This window comes from Protopterus annectens, chromosome 7.part0, assembly GCF_019279795.1.
Source record: "Protopterus annectens isolate FY-2018-M chromosome 7.part0, PAN1.0, whole genome shotgun sequence".
Taxonomy (NCBI): domain Eukaryota; kingdom Metazoa; phylum Chordata; order Ceratodontiformes; family Protopteridae; genus Protopterus; species Protopterus annectens.
In genome coordinates, this window is record NC_056739.1 from 10,563,821 (window position 1) to 10,583,796 (window position 19,976).

At 38.9% G+C, this 19,976-nt stretch overlaps 1 protein-coding gene across 1 annotated transcript in view; it reads left to right on the forward strand.

Moving 5' to 3' along the window:
* Positions 1-19,976, forward strand: part of LOC122805770 (sodium-coupled monocarboxylate transporter 1-like) — a 515,621-nt gene that overhangs the window by 265,592 nt on the left and 230,053 nt on the right. The window contains exon 7 of the mRNA XM_044076038.1: positions 14,940-15,069. Coding sequence (XP_043931973.1) covers positions 14,940-15,069 — 130 coding nt within the window. The remainder of the gene's footprint in view (positions 1-14,939; positions 15,070-19,976) is intronic.

Genomic DNA, 19,976 nt, shown 5'->3' on the forward strand with positions numbered 1-19,976 from the left:
TATATATATCTATATATATATATATATATATATATATATATATATAGATATATATATATATATATATATATATATATATATATATATAGATATAGATATGGATATATATAGATATACACACACACACACACACACACACACACACACACACACACACAAACACACATACACACACACACACACACACACACACACACACACACACACACACACACACACACAATATATATATAAATGTGGATATATATTGCTATAGACATACACACACACACGCACACATGCACACACACACACACACACACACACACACACACACACACACACACACACACACAGATTCTACAGTAATTAGAACAGCTATATGTATATATATATATATATATATATATATATATATATATATATAATTACTACAGCTAAAATGCTTCTTTCAATGCAATGTGTGTACTGAAATACAAAATCACTTAAAACGAAAGTCTGCATTATGCTAGCTGCAGCATTAGCATGCTAACTGCATGTACACGCCACTAAATGACTGTCTTCAAATCTTACAATAGCACCACTCAGACAGTATGAATTCATCTGCATTTGTATAACCAAGAATCAATCTCATAAACACCGAAGGCTTTACCCTGTATACAAATAAATGCTACTTAAGGGGAACTGAGCCCCATAAAATTATATAACTCTCTAATGCACTAGCAGAGTTCAAGCATGTTACTGGCAGGTAAAACAAAATATATAATTCATAGTTCAAAACTTGAATATAATTTTCCAAATAAGGAACAATTCTACATAATAACCATAACTTTTAGAACAAATCTTTGCATGGTACTTAATCCACATTGTATCATTATCACAAAGCTGCATTTCCCCTTATATATTTTATTTTATTTATACCACTGTTTGTTAACTGGGTAGGTGGACTAGTTAGGTTGACCCTTTTCTGCCATCACTCAAGCTCATATGAGCAAAAAAAAATTGAATAGTATAAATTTGTAATATAAAATTATTCTTTGACGCTTCATGCAAAAAGTGAAATGTCAAACCAGCAACAGTAATGAAGTCATTCAAATAAAACAGAAGCTAGTAAAAATTATACAGTATTTATATGAAATGCATTTTACTTTTCCTATTGATAAAAACTAAGTTTTTGTACTACTTCTGAAACAAAATGAAAAAAATTACAACATATTTCACTTTCATTTTTCCACCACCCCCCCCCCCCCCACACTCTGTTTTCTCTTAAATATAGAGTTACCTAAATCCATTTCTGGATGCTGGTCAGCTATTAAGGGCTGGCTAGGCTTGTCACTTAAGCCATGTGAAGACCAGTGCGGATTAAGGCCCAGCTCAATTGACGTCTTATAGTGGCTCACTCTTAGATCTTTTGGAGGCACAGAACTGTAGCACTGCTAGCCAGCATGCACAATACAGTACATGTGATCATAACTGGGAACTCTACCACTGACATCTTCATCTTAGAACTACAAATATAAGACTCCGATGTTATTTCTGTTCTGTGCAACATCACAAAGGACCAGTCTATCTTTTCTATATTTAAGCAGCTGCGGGCTGCATCAATCCACAGTTATCTTGAACAGTTGCAGATCAGACTGGACTGGACTGGACTGGCTGGGGGCCAGTAGTACAGCACAGGGCCCTCTGTAGGCAGAAGACTCTACTGAACCAAATTGGTTCACTCAGCCTAAAGTCAGTCTGAGTTGATCTGTACACATCTGTCCAAACTATGTCTTCCAGAATGGCTTGGGATGGCAGATTTTTGAAGCAAGTAGAAGAAATAGCATCAACTATTGAGGAAAGTGCCTTGATAAGTCCTTAAGAGTTTCATTTTACCTGTTGTAACAAAATGCAATAAAATGGCAAAACCTCTCACAACTTAAGTAGCCAGTGACAAATCCTGGCCTCCCTTGTATTAAACACTTAAATGTTTTTTTCCTTCACACAGTTTGATAAAAGTATTTCTACATACGGTGAGATGTGTGTGTACACCCATCATTTGCTACAGATGCTTTCCTTTACTTTATTCAGCTTCCATCCTTCTCTCCAGAGTATGACAGACTAATTTAAGACCACTGCAAACATCATCTTTAGTATAAACAAGGGACTTTTTTTGTTAAAGCCCTCTCTTTGTGGAAGGCCTTGTTTTTGTTTCCTGACAACACATCTGTTTTTCAAATTCAAACATTAGCCAGGGCTAATAGCTAACAGGACGACCTTTCTCTTATGAGAGAAAAATGTCAAAGCCAGTGAACAATGCTGATTCAAACAGTTCTAAAGTTAGCATGTTCCCGGCATAAAGTCTAAATTTTAAGCTGTTGAAGCGATGTGAGTCTGGTAAAACAGATTTGCTGCAAAAAGATCTGTGATCAGTTTTGTATACAAGCTGATGTAGCAGAGCAACGCACATTAATTGATGAGCAAAGACAAGACTGAACAGCTCATACGAATACTGACTTCTCACGATCACGACAGGACACAATGTCCACAAAAGATGGGCACAGTTTACTCCGGGGGCATCATCTAGCCTCCTTCAAGGCATATAAAACAATTGAATCACAAGAAGTATCTATCTGAAATGAAGAGAGATCTTACATGCACACAAAGTTTTAGAGGCATGAGACTGAGAAGAGGTACTGACTCATGCCACAATGACAGTAACTGTCTCCTGTAGGGGAAACTGAACTCTAGTTCAACTCTTCAGCTAAAGAAGTCAGGTGTACCAGTGTTGTCTGGGCTGTTCTGCCAAGTCTTAGATTTTCCTGTCCAGTTTTTCTCTGAGAAATACTTTCTGAATCAGAAATATTGGACAGAAGACATTTGTAGATACTGTCCATGAAATTGAAAGGCATCTATTTTTCATTCCTTTGAGTACTCCACTACGTAGAAGCAAAACTTCAAATTCTAAGCATTATCTGTTGTAGAAAATAAAAGTATTACAAAGGGTGCACTGAGATGGAATATTTTTCTGTCTAGCTGACAATCTGCCATAATCAAGTTCTTGTTTAAAAGTATACCAGAGAATTTTTATGAGTGGATAGATAAACTCTCTGTGGATCTAATCTGTTATTTACAGCCTATTCAAAATATTCACTGTTTTTCTGCATACAGCATAAGCCTCAATGTTATATTGGCCGCACAGGCTTTACTTTCACATGGTACTGCCTACAAGTAAATGTAAGGCTCCTAGAGAAGTTTGATTACCAGAGCTTTCAATACTAGTATACTTTGTTTGTGCTTTCTTTAAAAGAAAGTGTTCCATTAGCAGCCTAGTGCCTTGAACTTTTGAGGACTTTTGATCAATGACTCATGCACAACTGGAGCTGTATGTTACCAGAAAATAGTTGACTGTGGATGGGAGACCAGTTGGCATAATGGTTATGGTCTTCCTGTCCCATGCACAAGGTACAAGGTTTGATCCTGACCTCCAGCCAATGGAGTATGCATGTTCTCCCTGTGTCTCTGTGGGGTTCCTTCCACCTCCAAAAAACATGCTGAGTGTCTCCAACTCAAGCTCAACATTGAATGGAGCTGTGAGCAGCAGCACAGTCTTTACATACTGCCCTATAAGGAGAAGAGTTATACAGACTAACATTCTTACATACAATAATAACATTACTACATACTCAAGTGTGCTAGCTTGCACTGCATTTGAATTGTTTTGTCTGCTGTTTTAGCTACTTTTCTGTATATAAAAAAAAAAAAAAAACTTTCCTGTAACTAGTGTAGTCCAGATTCAGATTTGCTGTATCCAGGACTGTATGTAAGATTCTGAGCCCCCCCTCCCCAAGCTTTCTGTGTTGGAGGTAAGCCTTCTAGCTTATCAGTGGGAGTGGTAAGCACTAGGTAACCTATCTACCACATAAGGAGTGGTTCTGGCCCAGAAACTGTAGTTATTGGCCGTTTGGGCAGTTTTTCCATCTTTCTCAACTTTCTGATTTAAAAGCCCACATTTACACTTGTTTCCCCCCTTTCCTGTAACTAGTTTTGTCCAGATACAGATTCTTAGTTTTAGCACTTGAATTTGCTTATTTGTGATCAGCACTTGTTCAGAACTTGTAAGCACTAAATAACCTACTAATTACTACAGCACTCAACCTTCCTCATTACCTAGAGGAAAACAGTTTTGATACTTTCCTCACTTGCTTAGAGAAAAACAGCTCTTGTACTCACTTTCCTCACTTATCTAGAGGAAAATAGTTTTTTATTCAGGCATGTCCAAGGTTCAGCTCCCAGTGTTCTCTCCTGTCTATCTGATGAATCTGGGCATCTTGGGGCAATGTAGAATTTGCCTCATGTACACAGACAACCCTCTTCTCCTACCACCCAACACTACAACCTGAGAGATGCACTTATCTAGCCAAACTGGAGGTAAATCTCTCTCTCCAATCAAGACTGAACTTGACATTCAAGACGAGAAGGTAAACACTTGCACCACACCACACTCATCACATAGTCTCACTAAATCTACACCACCAAAATCCACACATAGAAACACAAAAACATTCACGGAGGCTCTCAATAATAATCTGCTCAAGCAACAGAGACCTCCAAAGCAGAAATGCAAGCAACCTCCACCTCCTAACACAACCCAAATGACACATAGCCTGCAGACTCAGTGTGCCACTCAACTACAGCCAATAAGGCAAAACAACGTACCCAACACACTAGTCATATGTGACTCTATAGTCAGGCACACTGATGTCCCACTTACCAGGCTAAACAAGGAGAAGGTTACTGTCAGCTGCCTATCATGTGCCAGGATCCGCCACATAACCCACGCACTCAGGTCACTCCACAACAAGTACAAATATGACTCTGTCATTGTCCATGTTGGTATGAATGACCTGAGACGTACCTCCCTGGCTACATGAAAAGAGACATGGAAGAGCTGTCCGATCTTGTAGCCCAGGCAGGTATGACCCTAACCCTGAGTAGCATTCTGCCATCACCCAGAATGATGCCGCAGTACAAGGACAAAATTATTGACTTCAACAATTGGCTAAGCTTCTGGTGCCATTCTAAAGGGATCCAGTATCTGTCTGCCTGGGATGACATGGTTGACAGACCACAATGCTTTGCCAGAGATGCCCTGCACCTGTCACCCCTGGGATTCCGGATACTGGCTAAGGTTCTTGCCACCCCTATAGTGCCTTTTTTAGGCAAGGTTCAAATGACAAATTCACCACCATAACAGGAACAGGCAAGCAAAAACTGAGGGTGATGCTACTCAATGCTAGAAGTCGAAATCTCAAAATGCACTCACTCGAGACACTCCTTAAAATGGAGAACATCGATATCTGTGCAGTAACTGAGACCTGGTTCAAGGTTCCAGAGAGCACCCCTGCACTACCAGGCTATAACTCATACCACACTTTTCGGCCATGTAACCTGGACCGGAACACCAAATGCGGAGGTGTGTCCATATTCATTAAGGATATCCACACCTCCAGGCTAGTTGCTCAGCATAATGCAGCCGAGGTTATCCAAGTGCAACTAACTCTGGGAAAACTGCAATCCAAATTGTAGCTTGCTACAGATCACCGCCATACCCCAGGATTCCCACTCCTCTTTTCTTGATGTACTGGAAAATATTGGGGTTCAACCAAACACACTAATAATGGGTGATTTCAACTACCCCACCATTAACTGGGAAAACTACTCTTGTCCCAACTCTTTCTGGAATTCATAAACTCCAATGCCCTGGATCAACTTATCCACACCCCCACTAGGGGCAACAATATCCTAGATCTAGTCATTACCAACATGAGTGACCGGTGTTCCACACCTGAAGTCAACGCCTCATTGGTCCGATACGACCATAAGCTAATTACCCTAGATATCCACTTTCTGCCCCACCCCCCATTAAGGAGACCATGGTAAAAAATTTCTCCAAAGCCAACTTCATGCTTCTTAAGACAGAAGTGGTGAACTTCATGACACCCATGCAGATGGACAATACAGTTATGACTACTGAATCCTACACAATTGCACTTTATAAGCACTTACATGAGTGCATGGATCGTGCTATCCCAAACAGAACCAAGACATTATCCTACAAAAAAAGGAAGCCAATCTGGTGGTCTCCTGCCATAAACAAACTGTACAACAGAAGGAAGAAACTGTTGCAAAAGAGAGTAAAATCCCATGAGTGGAGGAGCTCCCTGGTCAGCCTCAGTAAGAAGCTGCGATCCCTGATAAAATCCTCCAAAGCTAGTTACGAAAACAAAATCGCCACTGATTCTAAAGACAACCACAAAGCATTCTATAGCTATGTCAAGACTCTCAATGGCAACACTCAGATCTGCTCTGAGTTACAGCACAATGGCATTAAATATACAGACCCAACTGATATTGCCAACATCCTGGCAGATAGGGTCAGTGCTAACTTTACCCCCCTCTCACCCCCTAAAGAGCCCATCTCTATACTGGAAGAATGCAAAGTTCCTGTAATCACGGCTACACAGGTAAAAACCACACTCTCCAAAGCCAAGAACACAGCATTCGTGGGACCAGACAACATCCCAGCTTGCTTTCTACATGAACTACAGAACAAACTGGCACCCCACCTAAGTACCATGTTCAGTCATAGCCTCACCTCAGGCTTTGTGCCTGCTGAATGCCGCACAGCAACGGTTATCCCACTCCACAAGGGGGGAGCCACCATGGACCCCGGGAACTACTGCCCCATTAGCCTGATGAACCTGGTCTGCAAGGCCATGGAACGTATCATCATGGAACTTATAAACAAAGACATTGGTAATCTCCAAACTCTGGACCCACCCAGCTCAGGTTTGTAAAAAGCAGATCATGTCTCCTAAACCTGATAGACTTCTTTGAAGCCATCACCAGTGCCGTAGACAAGGGTAAGGATGTTCACACAGCCTATCTAGATCTTGCCAAGGCTTTCGACACCATCCCCCACTCTGGAATTATAGATAAACTCACTAAACTAAGTATAAATCCATATGTCACAAGATGGGTTGCCAACTGGCTCACTGACAGAACCCACACTGTGAAAGTAGCAGACTCCAAATCCGACTTCAGACCAGAGAAAAGTGGAGTACCATAGGGTTCAGTCCTGGGTCCTCTCCTGTTTGGTATCTACTTCTCTGAAGTACAGTCTAACACAGACGTTCTTTGGCTAATGAAGTTTGCAGATGACTGCAAACTAGGAGCCATAATCGAAACTTCTAACGATGTGGACATCCTACAAAAGGGCCTCACTGAGACATATGCCTGGTGTCAAAGCCATGGCCTCAAGCTCAGTGCCAAAAAGTGCATTGTCATCCCCTTTGGTAAAAACTCTGTACCAATGAACTACAACATAGGCGGTAGTATACTTAACAACGAAAGTGTGATAAGAGACCTTGGGACACAAGTGGACAGTAGTCTCTCCTTTGATAATCACATCACCACAGTAGTCAGGAAATCCTTCTACGGAGCACACCTCATCACAAAAGGTTTCTCATCCAGAAAAAAAAGAGGTCATTGTTCCCCTCTACTCATCACTCATTTTAACCACTATAGAGTACAATGCCCCTTTTGGTATGTACCTCACAAGACATCTACAACAACTGGAAAGGCCACAGAAATACCTCACAAAGAGGATTACCAACTTCAAACAGATGCCCTATGCAGACCGTCTCAAAAAACTCCAGCTCTATTCCATCGCATATCGTCTACTCAGAGGTGATCTCTGCCTAACATACAAAGCTATGTCAAACCTAGAGCTGTTGGACATACTCCACTTAAAGAAATCCCAATCCCTCCGAGCTACACGCTCTAGGGACCTAAACCTTGTCACCACAATAAACAGAACATGCCGGATGGATAGATTCCTGTCCCAGAGACTTCCCATACTCTGGAATAAACTACCTATCTATATCAAACAAAGCTCCTCATTAGCACTCTTCAAGAAAAATCTTGATGATTGGATGAGAAATAGGAAATTCACCCCGGGGATCACCTCTGTGGCACTGCTTGACAGTGACATAGGAAAATAATTTTCTTGGGTGGCAAAAGCCAGGGTACCTTTTTGACTGGGCTTGTATAGGCCCCAGGGCCAATAGCCTAGTACCTACCCATGAACCTATGAACCTATGATGACCATTTGCTTTGGGCATCTACTGTGGTATTCAGGATCCTCAAGATAGGAGAACACAGATCACAGACTGTATGCTATGGCAGGGCTAGCCACTCGATGGTGTAAAATATGGCTGTCGTTTTTCTTCAACTCTACATGTTTCCTGTAGTTTATGCTATTGACCAACTGTTTCACTGGGGATGACTTTGCAATCACTGAGTTTGTCTGTCCCAATATATGCATTCAGGTCACCCATTATTAATACTAATTCCTGTTGTTCTGTAACTGCTGTCTGAATGTGCTCTTCTCTTCACTATCACAACTCTGCTGTGGAGCATAGGCTGAGATTACGAATACTGTCCTATCAATAGACTGGAGTGGAGTCTGATTGCCACCAGTTTGTCACTGACTCTGATGACATCCCTCATTGTGTTCTGAAGCCTCTCTCTCACCACAGTTCTCATACCATTTCTTGCCTGTCCTTCTTAGTAGTAGACTCTGGATCCCAAGCCAAGTGCCTTTGCTGCATTGCTCTTCCATCTTGTCTCACTTCCAGTACAGCTCACTGCTGTCAGAGCCATATAGTGCAATCCATTACAACTCCCTTTTGATCTCTCAGTTTCTTAGCTCAAGATCAAAAACAAAGGCAGGAAATCAAGAATAGATTTAATGTTTTCTTTTACATACATTGAACATCACTAAAATAACAAGCTTTGCATTATCATGCATTTTCTGAAGGATACAAAGTCTGAAACTCACATGCCTGCCATTATTTAATTACTGCAGTCTGCAACAATTTGCCAGAAAGTCTTAACTTATGCAAGGAACATACTAAAATACGTCTCACTTTCTTTATTTAAGAATTCTGGACATAGCTAAAAATAATAGAGGAGAAATTAAAAAAATCATTTTATCTTATTTGTTTATTTATTCATTCATATGTTTATTTTATTCATATGTTTATTTTTATTCATATGTTCATATGTTTTTATTCATATGTTTATTCATGTTTATTTGTTCATTTATTTTCCTTCAAGTGCTATGCTTACTCTCTCCTTAAATCTTTTGACTTTTTTCTCAAGGTGGTCTCCTGGACTCAACCACAATTTGAACATTAGTTATCTGTTCTTTTTCTATCCTCTTCTGATACCTCTCCTTTAATTTCTTTGCTTCTTATTCGTTTCTCCCTTGCATCCCTGCTCTTGCATTTAAACTCTATCTATAATTTCCTTTCATTTCCTACTTTACTAACATTCACAGTTGCACTAAAATATCTTTTTCTTATGTATAGTGCCCAATGCACCTCATTCTTGTTTGGAAATTGTTAAAGTATTATGCTATTAGAACAGAGTGTGTTTTTGTGTGTATTAGTTTAGATCTGTTCTGCTGTGTTTTTGTGTGTAATGTTTTATTATGGAGCTTTTCTCCCCGGGCCTCCACTGAAAATGGGCTTTCGGGCCCAGTGGACTTCCCCGGTTATCAAACTGGAAATAAATAAATAAATAAATAAATTGTTGACCAGGTAAACCCACTAGACAGCAAAATGTCCTTTTCAAAGGTATCCCAAGAGCACTGCCTAGTTAAGTGACTTGGTCAATGTTACACAGTAGGCAAATTGTTGTAGAATAATTTAAATCATGTAGTTTTTGACTATAGGAAGCAGTTCAAAAACATCTTATAGCTTTAAGTGCCAGACAACTATAATTCACTTACAAAGGATTACAGAGCAATAGGTGGTGCATGGACGTGCATTTCCCAAACAATGAGAACTATGAAACTGCAATGACTAGTATTATCAATAGATTGTAATCCTTAGTGATTTACCAGGAAAAAAGTTAATGAGAGACAAAGCATAAATATGAGACAAAATCAGACATTTCTGCAAAATTAGAGATGGATAAGAGGCAGAGTACTCTGATTCACTTAAAAGATAACAGAGCAAAAGGTACTGTATCATCATTAACAAGTAACACAAACTATGGAACTCTAATGGACAGTGTCTCCAACTGACTGTAAACCTCAGGGATTTATCAGAAAATTAAGTTATTAATGAAGATCTGGCCATTAGTGTAGCGGAGTAAGGCTCTAAGATCGTATCAAGCTGCTTCCTTTAGTCAAGGGTACACAGTTTGATTCCTTCTACCTCCGTTTGCCTACTGTGTGATTCTAGCAAGTCAGTTAACCAGAAAGTGCTGATAAAGTGTATCTAGCTAATACATAGCATAACATGCTCTTAAAACGTACATGGTTAGCATATACCTTAAAAAGGCAGGTTAAAAAATATGCATTTTTTTAGTAATAAGGACTATGAAACTCTAATGACAGGCATTACCATAAAATGTTTCCTGATGCTCAGACCAGTTCCATCCTTAAATTCATCCAATGCTAGGGATGTTTGACTCTGTTTTTAGGTTCCCCTGATTCTCGGGAATGTTCTTTCTTCTGATGTAATATGAGAAGAATTAGGTACACAGGCACACACATGTGAGTGCACACACAGCAGATCCAATTATTTGCATTTCTAAATCATCATCTACCAAGAAAAAAGTCCACAATGTCATCACTTTCATGGAAAAAGTCAGTTTTAGCTCCATGAAAATCACTCACAGCTGGTATCAGCGTTTTCTAAAAAAATGACTTTCAGTGCTGTATTTTCAATTTTATTTCTAGGAAAGTCAGACACGGATGGAATTGGCTTTTTCTACAAAATAACAAACTGAGTTTTCTGAGCTATTCAATTTTAGTTCCAGGTAGGCATTCATTGGCTTTAATGCTCTACATTCCAGCCAGTGAAAGAACCAGATCCTAACAGAGCAACCGAGTGGACTCAATTTGCAGCCAAGCAGACCCATCTAATCAGGGTAGAAGATGTGAGTGGAACAGTTTTCTTTTAACATTTATGGGTCTTTCCACCAGCACCAGGCCCAAAGTATCTGCCTAGCTTCCTTTGTGGTAGATCCATCCCCTGAAGCCCAGGGCACTGTGATGCTGCCATTGATAACATCTGCAACAAAGTCTGATCTCCAGGGGTCTATCTTGAGGGGAAAAATATGGCAAAGAATGAGTTGAGTAATCCCATGAGAGACTAGATCCATTGCAATAACTACACAGCAGATTAAAGTAACTCCACCAAACTGAAAAACTTGGTTACTTCAGCTACAGAGGTGTGTACTGCACTTTTTCTAAGAATTCTACCAGAATCAATCTCTTATCCACATAAGGATAATATTTATTAAATGAGTCTTACAGAATGTGAAAGCTAGGATCAAACACTATAAACTCAGCCCCAAGACAGACTACAATGTTATTAACTATAGGTTCATAGGTACATACTAGGCTAGTCATCTGTGATGGTCGTAATAAGCATAGCCTTATATTCCCATGGTGGTTTTAAGGCATTATATTTTGTGTACAAAAAAAATAGATATGGGCAGAACAAGGATATGTTGGGACATTTATATTGCCCTTATACAAGATGGACAAGGGTGTTAAACCAGTGAGGTGGGTGAATTTGTGGCTATACATCTTTTCATCCAAATTATGTTTGAATAGAGTAAGAGAATGTCTTTCCTTAATGTGGTGTGGAAGACAGATTCATAGAAGCAGAATTGTCTGTGATACATACCTATCCCTCCAACATAGTCTAGTTATGTTGCAGAAGAGACTGAGATCCCTTGAGAGGGTGTTTACGACACAATGGGAGTTGAGAATGTATAACAGTTCTGACAGGATAGGGTCTGTTGAGGCGGTATCTTCCAGATGTACAGTCTAGCATGTGGAATGATAAAAGAGGAGGAGTATGTGTACCCTAGCACTTTTAGGAACAATTCTGCTATTAGAAAGGTCTGTTGAGCAATATTTAGAAAATGGTCTATTATCATCTGAACCCTGTCCTGACAGAAACATTGTATGGGTTATAGTGCCCTCATTATGGCACTCATCGAGTACAATGCCCCATTTGGCATGTACCTCACTTGACACCTGCAACAACTGGAGAGTCCACAAAAGTACCTCACAAAGAGGATTCTAGGCTTTAAACACTTGTCCTATATGGAGAGACTCAAAACACTCCAACTATTCTCTGCCCCATATCGCCTACTTAGAGGTGATCTTTGCTTGACTTACAAAGCCATGTCTGACCCAGTTCTGTTTGAAATGCTGCATCTAAAGAAATCCCAATCTCTCTGCAGCACACACTCCAGAGACCTCAACCTCATTACCACAATCAACAGAACATACTGGAGGGATAACTTCATAACCCAGAGACTATGGAATAGACTTCCCATATATGTCAAGCAGAGCACCTCGCTGACCCTCTTCAAGAGAAATCTTGATGAGTGAATGGGAAATAGAAAATTAACCCTGGGAATAACTCCAGTGGCTCGACCCGACAGAGGCACTGGAAACTAAGATCAAGTGGCATGATGCCAGGGTAATCCTACGGCTAAGCTTTTAAAGGCCCCAGGGCCATTAGCCTAGTACACACCTATGAACCTATGAACCTATATATCTCGGAATCCTTTCTGACTGCCACAGTCATAAGCTTTAGAGGTAGGTCACAATGCCCAGATTCTGAAACCAAAGCATAATTTCTTAGATGTACAAACACTGAAGCCAGGCAGTTTGTAAATATCCTAGGGAAAGTGGAAAGACCAAAACGGAAGTAAGTAAACAAATATTGGGAGTTCACCAAAGAAAATGAAGAATGCACTTTGAAGCAAAGATTTGCAGTTAAGCATCTTAAAATACACAGTCATCAATCAGAAAGGTATTTTATAAAAAGGAGGGGGAAAGAGATTATAGTTTAAACATCTTAAAATCTTTGTTTTCGTGAATTTGTTAGAATTTGTTGAAGCAGCATTCACAGATTTTCATACTTTGGAACAAGGAAGACTGGAATAAAATGCACATGACACTGGTTGAATAGCTTAAATATGAAATGGCATTCCAATGGACATAATTTACGAAATTGCCCTTCAACCTTTTCAGGTTATTCAATTATACCAATTATAACAATTATATTGTTGTTAGCAATTAATAATATTATATATAGCTAATTTTATACTCCTGTCAAAATATACTTTTTATTTTTTTCCAGTTATATTTTCTCTATTATCCTTGTAATCTCTGTAAAATCTTCTTTGGGTTAGACGAAAATGTAAAATGTTACTAACACTTAGGCGTCATTCATAGCTAAAGCCATGTGTACGGAAAGTATGTTTTGTTCTGCTGCATTGTGTTTTGTTACTTCTCCGGTCACAGGTCAGATTTGTAAGAGGCATTCCCTCTAGTGTAGACAATGTGGCTTGTCAGTTATCAAGCTGATGAATAAGCATTTCCTGTTTTTGTTGTAAGCTGGTGGTAATAAGTTTGCAGGATTGTACACAGGGCTTTAGTTACACAGGATCAAAATCTCACAGGAGCTGAACTTTGCACTTGTAAAGCTCCCACCATCCACCATCTGCCAAATCCTATTACTCCTTGATTTGCATAGCAGCTCACAAAGGAGAAAGGGCATCTAGTTTTTAGCGCCATTCTGATGTCAGGGAAGTTTCTTCCCCTTAATCCTCCCTCATGCATGGCATGCAAAAACATTAGCAGAGTTCATGAGCATGTGCGTTCATCAGAACACCCTCAATGAAGATGAACCCCTTCTAACTAGAACTCCTCCTTGCCTCCTCTACCAGCGATCGTAACCAGGTGGGAGACAACCCTGCATCATCTTTCCCCTTCCCAGAGCCAAATGTAAGCCACACGCCCTACCTGCATCACCACCAGTCCTCTGACACAAAGTCTGCTAGTTAAACTCCTCCTCTGTACCAGTCAGTTAGAACTTCACTGTTGCTGTAGCTCACAGATTTCTTTGCAAACCTCTGTGACTTATAAGAAATTGTATGGAATCAAATACCAAGTGCAAAGGCACTACACCCAGCTCTCCAATGTGACAGAACAAAATAATGAATACATTCCAAAGTGGAACATTGTCAATAGTTTTTACAGAACTTAGTACAGAAAACATACCAACACAACTTCTAAATAAATTATTTTCTATATGGAGGTCATAGGTAAGTACTAGGCTAGCTGATCTCAATGGCCATTTTGAACTTAGCAAATTTCTCTTTTTGTGTTTGAAGTAACCTATCCCATTTGGTTAAAGATTGGCCTTGCCCATATCATGATTTATAATTATAGGATAAACTTTGTTTTATGTGGCTGGGGAGTCTGTTCCACAGCAGCGGTATCCTCTGTGATATACAGCTGTCCCTCCAAACCTGTCTGTTGATGTTACAGAAGAGAATTAGATCCCTTGACTGAATATTTATGATGCCATTTGACTTGCTGATGGACATTAAATCCATCAGTAACAGATCAGAGGATGCCTGGTATGCCAGACACAGGTCACCTCTTAGCAGTCTGTAGGTGACAGGGCTTTAAGTCAATCCATGTAGGACATGTTCTTTGGGCCTTATATCTTTTTAGTAAGGTATCTCTGTGAGCATTCCAGTGGTTGCAAATGTCTTAAGAGAAAGGCACAGAATAAATATAGAGGCAGACTGATCAGTGGAAGTCATGTGTAATCCCTTTTAGTCTGAATTTTTCAGAGCTGCATGTATAGCCAGATATCAAATCCTGCAAGCAAAATGAAAAGTCACTAACAAGCCTACTTTACTGAACAGAGTTACTTTTCAGCATTTTAACAGTTTCATAAAAATGTTGTTCTGGACAGGACTTCTAAAAAGTTTCCATCACTGTATGAAAATGGATATTAATAAATTTGCATATTTATGTTATAATTATTTCATATGTTAATGCAATTTTTTTTGAATTTCAGGTCTCTTTATTATAACATGTTTGGCCTTGTGCTCACAGTTTCTCTTGCCATGTTGACCGGATTAACGATGTACTCTTTTTATCATGACTGTGATCCACTAAGAGCAAAACGAGTTGGGGCAGCTGATCAGGTGCAAGACTTAATTAGCCTTAGCATGTACACAATCAATATTTTAGGCTGTATACATATTGTACCACAGCTCACCCTTTAAAGAGCTGTCACAAAAAATAACAGCAATGTAAGTTTTGGATTATTATGCCTTGACTAAGCCATTTTGCTGTCTGAGTTATTATATTCCTTTTTAAAAGTTTTGATTTTCTTTTGCTCAAAATATGTGCATGAATGCATGTGCGTGCATGTGTTTCTTTGGGAGTATCTGCAGCCTCAAGGAGCATGCAAACATACACTCAAAATATTCTGATTGTAGGAATTCAGTGCCTTTGATGGATTACTCAAAGACTAACAACCTCTATTCCACTGGGAAATAAGGGTACCAGAAAAGATCCAGAGGAATAGATATCTTTGCAAGTTAAAGAACAAAGTAGTGGAGTTGTAAAACATGTATATATATGAGAACTTCCACAAATATAAAAGCAGATTACATTCTAAAAGAGACTTCTACTCCCAGAGCTATAAAAGTCATTGGATATTGACAATAAGTAGAAACAGGCAGAGAATGAACAATTTCCTGGCTGGGACCAGTTCAGTGCGTGTGACCTTGGCAGCTTCTCATTAACCTATAAATAAGCTCTTGTTCAGGTAAGAAACTACCTCACCTCAGAATCCTGCAAGAATGTGCAACTTTGCCAATAGTCAACTAGATCATCACAAAGTATACTGTGCTTTCCGAGGTAGTTGTCAGATAATCTTACTCTATCTTTCTGTAGATTAAATATAAGTAAATAAATAAAAGATAAGGACCAAAAAGAAAAAAAATCAGCAATTTACTCTAATGGAGAGTACCTCACAAAATCCCACTCTAGTGTCGCATTCCTCTCTGTCTTTTGCATAATCATTATCTATTGGCAGAATCCCAAAATGGAAAGGGTTAAGTTCACTAAAGCTTTTCATCAGCAGATTTCCCTTAAACATTTCAGTGGACATTTGACATACATGTTTTAGAACATATGTGAATAAGTCCATGCCTCAAAAAAGTCTGAGGCAAAACAGCAATGAAGAATGATGCTCAAGTGGGAACAGCTCTATTAGAAAGTGTTCTGACCTGTCCTAAAATCAGTTTTTGTGCAACACTGTAGCAGAATAATAAATACTAGGTAGATTCCAATCTACCTTAAAGACCTCTCTTACTATTCCAAGTTTAGACCTCAATTCAAAAGAAACATCTCCACAACCAGGTCCAATATAAGCACTTTCAGGGAGGAGCACATCACATAATTGATAACCCTTATTTTTTTTTACTTTATCCACTTCATCCTTCAAATCCTCTCATCATACTAACATATGATAAGCTACTAGTATAAATACTGTATATTTTGCTACTTGTATTAATCTGTTGATTTATTGTAATATTGCTCTCAACCATCTGTTTTTGGATAACTGTTGTCAACATCTGTATCACCGTGACTGTCATCAGGCTGTAACTGTAACTGGTCCATTGCGATCAGGGCACTAGCATGGTAAACAAAATAAATAAATAACACCATCACATTTGAAAGACATTTGCAATTTGCATAGTAAATTGGGAGTTCATTCCATTCTGAGCAAAAAAGACTCATAGCTGATCAAACAGTTTGAAGAATTTAGTTTTAGAAATGCAGGCAGAATACTTGCAGAGGATTTTCAAAATGCAAAATATGAGGATAGAAGGAAGGTCAATAAATCTTATGAATCAGAACACTATCCCACGTTAGGAATGAAAGGATTAGTAGACAGAGTTCTGACAAACAGGTGACTCATCTCTGATCATCTCACACAAATGCATGAAACCTCCCAAATTCAAAGAGCATTCAAGAGAAAAATGTTACACTGATGAAATCTTTTTCACAGGGGGAATTACCCCTGTATGGGTCTGTACACCCTATATCTCCACTGCTTATATCTTACAACTACAGGTTGGACTGTCATGGGTAAAGCAGAAATCCCCTTTTACCAGCAATTAGTTTTTTTTCTGAGAAAAAAAAACATCCCTCATACAATAGTGAATGCACAAATGACTACTAATCACTACTGCTTCAAATATAAGCTTGGCTCCCACAGGCCATATCTTTAGAAGGCTTATTACTGGGGTCAGGAGCCATTATAAACAGAACAGATAACATTCTAGTTGTGAAACAGATAACATTCTAGTTGTGAAACAGATACAGACTAGGCCATCATTCTAGTTGTGAAACAGATACAGACTAGGCCATCATTCTAGTTGTGAAACAATACAGACTAGGCCATCAGAAGGAAAAGAATAAACTAGGCCAAAGGGATGCTCTACAAGTACTGTAAAACAATGCTGAAATAATGACTCTTCTTTACATGTGTGAAATGAAAAATTCTCTATCAGAATAACTTTAAAAGAATAAAAGAGACTGGACCACAAAGCAGATAACACCACAAAGCAAAGATATGAACTATAATCTTGGAACAAACTATTCCTTGCTCCAAAGGATGATCTAAATAATCTGAAACCTAAAGCAATCTCACCAACAAGTGAGAAAAGGCCTGAAGCTGACATCAATAGCAGACTCTTATTTTAATGAGATGGCTCTTACAGGAGAAGGTGATCTGGCTTCCTTCATGCTAAACTAAGTCTTGAGGAATAGCTAAAACTACATTGGTATCAACTATTGATCTCCAAGCCATCAGATGAGGAATGTATAGAGCTGAACAGAATACTATGCCCTGCTGATTAGAGTTAAGTTCTCCCCTGAGAGTATCTGAAAGTAAGAAGAAGGCTAGGTAGCAAGGCAATCATGGCCAGCCTTAGGCATAGGCAAACTAGGTGGCCGCCTAGGGTGCCGCTCTAGCAGGGGCACTTTTCCAGTATTTATTTGATGTAGGTAGACCATGATGGGGGGCACCGGGTAGTGTGGTGGGGGGTGCCATGGAGCCCTTTTGCCTAGGGCACCAGTTGGCCTAAGGCTACTCCTGAAGGCCATACAGGGACTTTAGCACACTTCTTGCAGTTAAACAAACTGCATCCTCCTCAGGCAACAATTATGGATAGAAACAAGTGTCCCTAGATCAGAGAATGGGCAAAAAGTACAACTGTGTGTAAGAAATTTAGCATAGAAGTAGATTTTTGAAGCAAGATTAAGTTAACAGTGCATCACAGCATTTGGGTTTATTCACCTTATATGTCTTTTTACGTAGACAGAATTGCTCTAAGTAGTGGAATATTCCCATGAGAAACCACTGTAGGCGTCAGAGATGCTTATCTGTTGAGACAGCTATTGTATGAGTCACCACACAGCATACAGTTGTTTGTCTTTATTTTGAAGATTTTATGTAGGGTGCGTTTCACCTATGTGTACTGTATTGTGTGAGACGGTGGTATGGTTTTCAGTCCCCCCCTTTTCTCCACTGTAGTCGAGCAATGGAGTTGGCATATATAACTTAGGGTGTGGGGATGAAGGGCTTACCTCTTAAATCTGGGCCATCCAAAAAACAAGCCTTTCCTATCTCTGACAAAAAATAAACATTTGTACAAATATAATTTTAGTCATCTCTGTTCCAAAGTGTGTACAGTATCATCTCTATGAAATGTAAATGAAGTTGTGAATTCTTTAACTACTGACAGTGTTCCTTTTCCAACTTCTCTGTCCAAATATTTGCACTCTGTATGTATAAGCTCACATAGTATGAGCTGGAACTGTGAATTTTTGCTTGGTTAATATGTTGCACTTGTGTATTAGGTTTTGTAATACTTGTTATTTAAATCCAACCATATTATGTCAACAAGGGGCTCTGAAAATAGGGTATCACCCCAGTCGGCATTTCTTGGAAAACAAATGTGAAATAAATAAAGTTAAAAATGTGTAAATTCTAATGAAAATAATAGCAAACTTTGTTAAAACAAAGAAATATATTTGTCTTTTTCTTAGTATAAAGACTGTAGTGAATCATCCACAGAATACTGAAAAATCCTCTGGTGCTAGCAAAGTAAAAATATTAGTACCTAGTAAAATAGTTGCTGAATTGCTACAAACAAAAATGTTAACATCCAAAGATAAATTAAAATGTTACTATCAAGTAAGATGATATATAAGATTGCTACTACATAGTAGGATAATAATAATAATACTAATAATAATAATAATATTCCATTAATTTTTCATCATTAATTGTTAGTAACTGCAGTTATTGAATTAAGCACTCTGCCTCCTCAGGTACACAGCATAAAGGTAGGACAAGTCCTGCAGAAGAGCCAATGTCATGATTATTCTTACAGAAGATGACCTTTTCTTGTCTTAATTTACTAGATCCCAGCAAATTTTAAAAGCTCAGAATACTCTGCATTCCACCGAATAAATCATAGTGTGTGTCCAGTGGATACCCTAGAATTGGTGGCTGAATCAACCAAGGACAAGCTGCTGTGTTTTTGGAATTTAAATCAGGATATGGTGATAGCCTTTATAAGTCTATAATCTCATTCAACTAGGAAAAGTTAAAGCCATAATGACCACACTTTCCAAAGCCAGCCCCATATAAACTATAGTGACATCTGTGCAAAGTTCTGAGCATGACCAGTTTTATGCTAGGTTGGGCCCTGGGCAGAAACTGAAGATATGGCCACCCTATAAACCATTTTACCTACTTTATGAGTACATTTAATCAAACTTGTAAAAAGCTTAAGGGAACCATTAGGAAGTTCAAAGTTGAAAACGATCTTAAAATAGCCACTAAATCCAAAACTAGCTGCACATCTTTTAACTATTTCAGGAAGTTAAAAACTAACAGACAACAACATTTACAGCTAGTCCACAATAACACTGCCGACTCAAATCCAAAGGAAATAGCTAACATCCTAGCTGACAAATTTAGTGTAAATTTTACTCCATCCAGTTATAACTCCACAGATTCCCCAGC